Source organism: Salvelinus namaycush, chromosome 14, assembly GCF_016432855.1.
Source record: "Salvelinus namaycush isolate Seneca chromosome 14, SaNama_1.0, whole genome shotgun sequence".
In the NCBI taxonomy this organism is placed as follows: Eukaryota; Metazoa; Chordata; class Actinopteri; order Salmoniformes; family Salmonidae; genus Salvelinus; species Salvelinus namaycush.
The window spans coordinates 4,990,976-5,001,489 of record NC_052320.1 but is presented as its reverse complement, the minus strand read 5'-3'; the positions used below and the strand labels follow the sequence as shown (position 1 = coordinate 5,001,489).

The window sequence follows — 10,514 nt, the reverse complement described above, 5'->3', positions numbered from 1 at the left end:
AGTGTAGTTTTTTGGGGCCTATCAGTGTAGTTTTTTGGGGCCTATCAGTGTAGTTTTTTGGCGCCTATCAGTGTAGTTCTTTGGGGCCTATCAGTGTAGTTTTTTGGGGCCTATCAGTGTGGTTTTTTGGGGCCTATCAGTGTGGTTTTTGGGGCCTATCAGTGTAGTATTTTGGGGCCTATCAGTGTGGTTTTTGGGGCCTATCAGTGTAGTTTTTTGGGGCCTATCAGTGTAGTTTTTGGGGGCCTATCAGTGTAGTTTTTGGGGCCTATCAGTGTAGTTTTTGGGGCCTATCAGTGTAGTTTTTGGGGCCTATCCGTGTAGTTTTTGGGGGCCTGTCAGTGTAGTCTTTTGGGGCCTATCAGTGTAGTTTCTTGGGGCCTATCAGTGTTGTTATTTAAACGCCGGATCTCTATGGCAAGACGCATCACTCATCACGCATCATATCTCAGCCAATCAGAGGTGGCTGAGATATTACGCGTGACAAATGTACGAACGGACAGAGACAGATCCAGCCCACCTCTGATTTCATCGTGGGGGACAATAATGTGCTAGCCCTCCACCGAGAAAATATAAGAAAGAAATAAGGCAAAGAAAAAGGACAGAGCCCTCCACACAACCTCTCCAATCAGAGCCCTCCACACAACCTCTCCAATCAGAGCCCTCCACACAACCTCTCCAATCAGAGCCCTCCACACAACCTCTCCAATCAGAGCCCTCCACATAACCTCTCCAAATCAGAGCACTCCACACAACCTCTCCAATCAGAGTCCTCCACACAACCTCTCCAATCAGAGCCCTCCACACAACCTCTCCAATCAGAGCCCTCCACACAACCTCTCCAATCAGAGCCCTCCACACAACCTCTCCAATCAGAGCCCTCCACATAACCTCTCCAAATCAGAGCACTCCACACAACCTCTCCAATCAGAGTCCTCCACACAACCTCTCCAATCAGAGCCCTCCACACAACCTCTCCAATCAGAGCCCTCCACACAACCTCTCCAATCAGAGCCCTCCACACAACCTCTCCAATCAGTCTTGCAAGAAAGACAGCTTGGTGAGTAAGTTCTGTCTCGTATGACTGTTGGGTGTATTACTAACCACGATCAAAAAAGGCCACAGAAAACGTGTAGCCCACCACGAACGATGCAGGGCCCCACCTTGGGCCAATCAGTCTTATTTTATAAATGCCGGGTCTCTATGGCAAGACGCATCATTCCCCCAAGTTTCGTCAAAATCGGGACAGTGGTGCCTGAGATATAGCGTGGGTTAGCTAGACTCATTTCCCTTAGTACGTGTGCCAAATTTCTGCACTCTGAGTCAAACAGATCAAGAGATATAAACATGTGTCTGTTATAGCGCCACCGTGTGGTCGATACTAAATGTTCTTTTATATGTTTAGTCTTGACAGTGTTTGCAACATGTGTACCAAATTGAGTTTCAATACGAATATCCTTGACTGATTTACATGCATTTATGTGCCAAATCACGTCCACATTAATGTTTATTGGTCAATAGCGTCCATGTTGTTTTAGGTACTAGTCTGGAAAATACTGTGTTAAGAGACTTTTGTCCATAGATGCTACATACCAAGTTTCATGCAGATCGGTCATTCGGTGCCAGAAGCAATGTCGTTTTAAGTGTGCTTCATAAAATTCAAAATACACCAAGTGAAGTGACCCAAATCAAACAGCTGAGAGGTTTTGTAAGAATCAATACTTTAAAAGGTTGGATTCTGAATTATTTATGAACGTCAAAAGATGAAAATAAGATCCGCGGCAACTGAGGACAGCTAAATAAAGGACAGTGAGGACAGCTAAATGAACCACAGTGAGGACAGCTAAATAAAGGACAGTGAGGACAGCTAAATGAACCACAGTGAGGACAGCTAAATGAAGGACAGTGAGGACATCTAATTGAAGGACAGTGAGGACAGCTAAATGAAGGACAGTGAGGACAGCTAAATGAAGGACAGTGAGGACAGCTAAATGAAGGACAGTGAGGACAGCTAATTGAAGGACAGTGAGGACAGCTAAATGAAGGACAGTGAGGACAGCTAAATGAAGGACAGTGAGGACAGCTAAATGAAGGACAGTGAGGACAGCTAATTGAAGGACAGTGAGGACAGCTAAATGAAGGACAGTGAGGACAGCTAAATGAAGGACAGTGAGGACAGCTAAATAAACCACAGTGAGGACAGCTAAATGAAGAACAGTGAGGACAGCTAAATAAAGGACAGTGAGGACAGCTAAATGAAGGACAGTGAGGACAGCTAAATTAAGGACAGTGAGGACAGCTAAATAAAGGACAGTGAGGACAGCTAAATAAACCACAGTGAGGACAGCTAAATGAAGGACAGTGAGGACAGCTAAATGAAGGACAGTGAGGACAGCTAAATAAACCACAGTGAGGACAGCTAAATGAAGGACAGTGAGGACAGCTAAATAAAGGACAGTGAGGACAGCTAAATGACGGACAGTGAGGACAGCTAAATGACGGACAGTGAGGACAGCTAAATGAAGGACAGTGAGGACAGCTAAATTAAGGACAGTGAGGACAGCTAAATAAAGGACAGTGAGGACAGCTAAATGAAGGACAGTGAGGACAGCTAAATGAAGGACAGTGAGGACAGCTAAATGAAGGACAGTGAGGACAGCTAAATAAACCACAGTGAGGACAGCTAAATGAAGGACAGTGAGGACAGCTAAATAAAGGACAGTGAGGACAGCTAAATGACGGACAGTGAGGACAGCTAAATGACGGACAGTGAGGACAGCTAAATGAAGGACAGTGAGGCCAGCTAAATGAACCACAGTGAGGACAGCTAAATAAACCACAGTGAGGACAGCTAAATGAAGGACAGTGAGGATAGCTACATAAACCACAGTGAGGACAGCTAAATGAAGGACAGTGAGGACATCTAAATAAACCACAATGAGGACAGCTAAATGAAGGACAGTGAGGATAGCTACATAAACCACAGTGAGGACAGCTAAATGAAGGACAGTGAGGACATCTAAATGAACCACAGTGAGGACAGCTAAATAAACCACAGTGAGGACAGCTAAATAAACCACAATGAGGACAGCTAAATGAAGGACAGTGAGGACAGCTAAATAAAGGACAGTGAGGACAGCTAAATAAAGGACAGTGAGGACAGCTAAATGAAGGACAGTGAGGACAGCTAAATAAAGGACCGTGAGGACAGCTAAATAAAGGACAGTGAGGACAGCTAAATGAACCACAGTGAGGACAGCTAAATGAAGGACAGTGAGGACAGCTAAATGAAGGACAGTGAGGACAGCTAATTGAAGAACAGTGAGGACAGCTAAATGAAGGACAGTGAGGACAGCTAAATGAAGGACAGTGAGGACAGCTAAATGAACCACAGTGAGGACAGCTAAATAAACCACAGTGAGGACAGCTAAATGAAGAACACTGAGGACAGCTAAATAAAGGACAGTGAGGACAGCTAAATGAAGAACACTGAGGACAGCTAAATAAAGGACAGTGAGGACAGCTAAATGAAGGACAATGAGGACAGCTAAATAAAGGACAGTGAGGACAGCTAAATGAAGGACAATGAGGACAGCTAAATGAAGGACAATGAGGACAGCTAAATAAAGGACAGTGAGGACAGCTAAATGAAGGACAATGAGGACAGCTAAATAAAGGACAGTGAGGACAGCTAAATGAAGGACAGTGAGGACAGCTAAATGAAGGACAATGAGGACAGCTAAATAAAGGACAGTGAGGACAGCTAAATAAACCACAGTGAGGACAGCTAAATGAAGGACAGTGAGGACAGCTAAATAAAGGACAGTGAGGACAGCTAAATAAAGGACAGTGAGGACAGCTAAATGAAGGACAGTGAGGACAGCTAAATGAAGGACAGTGAGGACAGCTAAATGAAGGACAATGAGGACAGCTAAATGAAGGACAGTGAGGACAGCTAAATGAAGGACAGTGAGGACAGCTAAATGAAGGACAGTGAGGACAGCTAAATAAAGGACAGTGAGGACAGCTAAATGAAGGACAGTGAGGACAGCTAAATGAAGGACAGTGAGGACAGCTAAATAAAGGACAGTGAGGACAGCTAAATAAAGGACAGTGAGGACAGCTAAATGAAGGACAGTGAGGACAGCTAAATGAAGGACAGTGAGGACAGCTAAATGAAGGACAGTGAGGACAGCTAAATGAAGGACAGTGAGGACAGCTAAATGAAGTACAGTGAGGACAGCTAAATAAAGGACAGTGAGGACAGCTAAATGAAGGACAGTGAGGACAGCTAAATGAAGGACAGTGAGGACAGCTAAATGAAGTACAGTGAGGACAGCTAAATAAAGGACAGTGAGGACAGCTAAATGAAGGACAGTGAGGACAGCTAAATAAAGGACAATGAGGACAGCTAAATAAAGGACAGTGAGGACAGCTAAATGAAGGACAGTGAGGACAGCTAAATAAAGGACAGTGAGGACAGCTAAATGAAGTACAGTGAGGACAGCTAAATAAAGGACAGTGAGGACAGCTAAATGAAGGACAGTGAGGACAGCTAAATAAAGGACAATGAGGACAGCTAAATAAAGGACAGTGAGGACAGCTAAATGAAGGACAGTGAGGACAGCTAAATGAAGGACAATGAGGACAGAGTAGCTTCATAGACATATATTTTGGATACGAGAGGTTTTGGCAAATACAATGAACTCATTGACATTCGGCTGGGGAGGGAAAGAAAGAAAGAGAGAGAAAGAAAGAGAAAGAAAGAGAGAGAGAAAGAAAGAGAGAGAGAAAGACAAAGGCAGAGAGACACACAGAGTGAGAATATAAAGAGAGATTTAAAGGCACAGTCATGTCTGCAAAGCAAGCAGAGGCACTAACAATAGCACCGAGACCAGAACAGTGGTCTTTTAGATTTTGCTTTCACAACAACATATGTCCTCTCTCTCTCTCTCTCTTTCTCTGTCTCTCTCTCTCTCTCTTTCTCCGTGTCGTCGTCCCTGTATGGCTTCAGTTAGAGTGAGGCATGTCCTCTCTCTCTCTCTCTCTTTCTCCGTGTCGTCGTCCCTGTATGGCTTCAGTTAGAGAGGGGCATGTCCTCTCCAAACTTCATACAGTGGGCAGCGTTCTTGGCTTCAAACACCATCTGGACAACAGGTAGAAGGACGACAGAGAGAATAAAAGGAGAGAAAGAGATTTAAGCACGGGGAACATTAACGTTGTGGTACTACTTCTAGCACCATAAAGAAAAGGCCTTTACACACAGCATTATTCTTAGTCTCAGGCTACTACAGGCCCTGTGCTATCTTCACACAGCATTATTCTTAGTCTCAGGCTACTACTGGCCCTGTGCTATCTTCACACAGCATTATTCTTAGCCTCAGGCTACTACAGGCCCTGTGCTATCTTCACACAGCATTATTCTTAGCCTCAGGCTACTACAGGCCCTGTGCTATCTTCACACAGCATTATTCTTAGCCTCAGGCTACTACAGGCCCTGTGCTATCTTCACACAGCATTATTCTTAGTCTCAGGCTACTACAGGCCCTGTGCTATCTTCACACAGCATTATTCTGAGCCTCAGGCTACTACAGGTCCTGTGCTATCTTCACACAGCATTATTCTTAGCCTCAGGCTACTACAGGCCCTGTGCTATCTTCACACAGCATTATTCTGAGCCTCAGGCTACTACAGGCCCTGTGCTATCTTCACACAGCATTATTCTGAGCCTCAGGCTACTACTGGCCCTGTGCTATCTTCACACAGCATTATTCTTAGCCTCAGGCTACTACAGGCCCTGTGCTATCTTCACACAGAATTATTCTGAGCCTCAGGCTACTACAGGCCCAGTGCTATCTTCACACAGCATTATTCTTAGCCTCAGGCTACTACAGGCCCTGTGCTATCTTCACACAGCATTATTCTTAGCCTCAGGCTACTACAGGCCCTGTGGTATCTTCACACAGCATTATTCTTAGCCTCAGGCTACTACAGGCCCAGTGCTAACTTCACACAGCATTATTCTGAGTCTCAGGCTACTACTGGCCCTGTGCTATCTTCACACAGCATTATTCTGAGTCTCAGGCTACTACTGGCCCTGTGCTATCTTCACACAGCATTATTCTGAGTCTCAGGCTACTACTGGCCCTGTGCTAACTTCACACAGCATTATTCTTAGCCTCAGGCTACTACAGGCCCTGTGCTATCTTCACACAGCATTATTCTTAGTCTCAGGCTACTACAGGCCCTGTGCTATCTTCACACAGCATTATTCTCAGCCTCAGGCTACTACAGGCCCTGTGCTATCTCCACACAGCATTATTCTGAGCCTCAGGCTACTACAGGCCCAGTGCTATCTTCACACAGCATTATTCTTAGCCCATTGGCCGTCTATTACCAGAATGCTAACCAAATTAGCAAAAACTTGTAGCGAAATTACAGACACTGTTAGACAAAGTTGTGTTGCAAACTTTTCTGCAGGAACAGCAGCATGTGTACATGGAGCAGAGGGGGGAAGAACGGAGGAGGAACAGCAGCATGTGTACATGGAGCAGAGGGGGGAAGAACGGAGGAGGAACAGCAGCATGTGTACATGGAGCAGAGGGGGGAAGAACGGAGGAGGAACAGCAGCATGTGTACATGGAGCAGAGGGGGGAAGAACGGAGGAGGAACAGCAGCATGTGTACATGGAGCAGAGGGGGGAAGAACGGAGGAGGAACAGCAGCATGTGTACATGGAACAGAGGGGGGAAGAACGGAGGAGGAACAGCAGCATGTGTACATGGAGCAGAGGGGGGAAGAACGGAGGAGGAACAGCAGCATGTGTACATGGAACAGAGGTGGGAAGAACGGAGGAGGAACAGCAGCATGTGTACATGGAGCAGAGGGGGGAAGAACAGAGGAGGAACAGCAGCATGTGTACATGGAGCAGAGGGGGGAAGAACGGAGGAGGAACAGCAGCATGTGACTCAGTACTGGTACTCTGTGTATAGTACCATGTTATCATTAACTCAGTACTGGTACTTTGTGTATAGTACCATGTTATCATTGACTCAGTACTGGTACTCTGTGTATAGTACCATGTTATCATTGACTCAGTACTGGTACTCTGTGTATATAGCCATGTTATCATTGACTCAGTACTGGTACTCTGTGTATAGAGCCATGTAATCATTGACTCAGTACTGGTACTCTGTGTATATAGCCATGTTATCATTGACTCAGTACTGGTACTCTGTGTATAGTACCATGTTATCATTGACTCAGTACTGGTACTCTGTGTATATAGCCATGTTATCATTGACTCAGTACTGGTACTCTGTGTATAGAGCCATGTAATCATTGACTCAGTACTGGTACTCTGTGTATATAGCCATGTTATCATTGACTCAGTACTGGTACTCTGTGTATACAGCCATGTTATCATTAACTCAGTACTGGTACTCTGTGTATATAGCCATGTTATCATTGACTCAGTACTGGTACTCTGTGTATACAGCCATGTTATCATTGACTCAGTACTGGTACTCTGTGTATATAGCCATGTTATCATTGACTCAGTACTGGTACTCTGTGTATACAGTCATGTTGTCATTGACTCAGTACTGGTACTCTGTGTATAGTACCATGTTATCATTAACTCAGTACTGGTACTCTGTGTATACAGCCATGTTATCATTAACTCAGTACTGGTACTCTGTGTATATAGCCATGTTATCATTGACTCAGTACTGGTACTCTGTGTATACAGCCATGTTATCATTGACTCAGTACTGGTACTCTGTGTATACAGTCATGTTGTCATTGACTCAGTACTGGTACTCTGTGTACAGTACCATGTTATCATTAACTCAGTACTGGTACTCTGTGTATACAGCCATGTTATCATTAACTCAGTACTGGTACTCTGTGTATATAGCCATGTTATCATTGACTCAGTACTGGTACTCTGTGTATACAGCCATGTTATCATTGACTCAGTACTGGTACTCTGTGAATACAGCCATGTTATCATTGACTCAGTACTGGTACTCTGTGTATAGTACCATGTTATCATTGACTCAGTACTGGTACTCTGTGTATACAGTCATGTTATCATTGACTCAGTACTGGTACTCTGTGTATAGTACCATGTTATCATTGACTCAGTACTGCTACTCTGTGTATATAGCCATGTTATCATTAACTCAGTACTGGTACTCGGTGTATAGTACCATGTTATCATTGACTCAGTACTGGTACTCTGTGTATAGTACCATGTTATCATTGACTCAGTACTGGTACTCTGTGTATATAGCCATGGTATCATTGACTCAGTACTGGTACTCTGTGTATAGTACCATGTTATCATTGACTCAGTACTGGTACTCTGTGTATATAGCCATGTTATCATTGACTCAGTACTGGTACTCTGTGTATACAGCCATGTTATCATTGACTCAGTACTGGTACTCTGTGTATATATCCATGTTATCATTGACTCAGTACTGGTACTCTGTGTATACAGCCATGTTATCATTGACTCAGTACTGGTACTCTGTGTATACAGCCATGTTATCATTGACTCAGTACTGGTACTCTGTGTATATAGCCATGTTATCATTGACTCAGTACTGGTACTCTGTGTATACAGCCATGTTATCATTGACTCAGTACTGGTACTCTGTGTATAGTACTATGTTATCATTGACTCAGTACTGGTACTCTGTGTATACAGCCATGTTATCATTAACTCAGTACTGGTACTCTGTGTATAGTACCATGTTATCATTGACTCAGTACTGGTACTCTGCGTATAGTACCATGTTATCATTGACTCAGTACTGGTACTCTGTGTATACAGCCATGTTATCATTGACTCAGTACTGGTACTCTGTGTATATAGCCATGTTATCATTGACTCAGTACTGATACTCTGTGTATATAGCCATGTTATCATTGACTCAGTACTGGTACTATGTGTATATAGCCATGTTATCATTGACTCAGTACTGGTACTCTGTGTATATAGCCATGTTATCATTGACTCAGTACTGGTACGCTGTGTATATAGCCATGTTATCATTGACTCAGTACTGGTACTCTGTGTATAGTACCATGTTATCATTGACTCAGTACTGGTACTCTGTGTATAGTACCATGTTATCATTAACTCAGTACTGGTACTCTGTGTATATAGCCATGTTATCATTGACTCAGTACTGGTACTCTGTGTATAGAGCCATGTTATCATTGACTCAGTACTGGTACTCTGTGTATATAGCCATGTTATCATTGACTCAGTACTGGTACTCTGTGTATAGAGCCATGTTATCATTGACTCAGTACTGGTACTCTGTGTATATATCCATGTTATCATTGACTCAGTACTGGTACTCTGTGTATAGTACCATGTTATCATTAACTCAGTACTGGTACTCTGTGTATATAGCCATGTTATCATTGACTCAGTACTGGTACTCTGTGTATAGAGCCATGTTATCATTGACTCAGTACTGGTACTCTGTGTATATAGCCATGTTATCATTGACTCAGTACTGGTACTCTGTGTATAGAGCCATGTTATCATTGACTCAGTACTGGTACTCTGTGTATATATCCATGTTATCATTGACTCAGTACTGGTACTCTGTGTATAGTACCATGTTATCATTGACTCAGTACTGTTACTCTGTGTATAGTACCATGTTATCATTGACTCAGTACTGGTACCCTGTGTATAGTACCATGTTATCATTGACTCAGTACTGGTACTATGTGTATATAGCCATGTTATCATTAACTCAGTACTGGTACTCTGTGTATAGTACCATGTTATCATTGACTCAGTACTGGTACCCTGTGTATAGTACCATGTTATCATTGACTCAGTACTGGTACTCTGTGTATACAGCCATGTTATCATTGACTCAGTACTGGTACTCTGTGTATATAGCCATGTTATCATTAACTCAGTACTGGTACTCTGTATAGTACCATGTTATCATTGACTCAGTACTGGTACTCTGTTTATATAGCCATGTTATCATTGACTCAGTACTGGTACTCTGTGTATAGTACCATGTTATCATTGACTCAGTACTGGTACTCTGTGTATATAGCCATGTTATCATTGACTCAGTACCGGTACTCTGTGTATAGTACCATGTTATCATTGACTCAGTACTGGTACTCTGTGTATATAGCCATGTTATCATTGACTCAGTACTGGTACTCTGTGTATATAGCCATGTTATCATTAACTCAGTACTGGTACTCTGTGTATAGTACCATGTTATCATTGACTCAGTACTGGTACTCTGTGTATATAGCCATGTTATCATTGACTCAGTACTGGTACTCTGTGTATAGAGCCATGTTATCATTGACTCAGTACTGGTACTCTGTGTATATATCCATGTTATCATTGACTCAGTACTGGTACTCTGTGTATAGTACCATGTTATCATTAACTCAGTACTGGTACTCTGTGTATATAGCCATGTTATCATTGACTCAGTACTGGTACTCTGTGTA

General features: G+C 43.2%; 1 protein-coding gene across 1 annotated transcript in view; it reads right to left on the bottom strand.

Annotated features, from left to right (window-relative positions):
• Positions 1-4,547: 4,547 nt before the first annotated feature.
• Positions 4,548-10,514, bottom strand: part of LOC120059565 (histone deacetylase 6-like) — a 54,061-nt gene continuing 48,094 nt past the window's right edge. Inside the window, exon 22 of the mRNA XM_039008698.1 lies at positions 4,548-5,146. Coding sequence (XP_038864626.1) covers positions 5,078-5,146 — 69 coding nt within the window. The 3' untranslated portion in view covers positions 4,548-5,077. The remainder of the gene's footprint in view (positions 5,147-10,514) is intronic.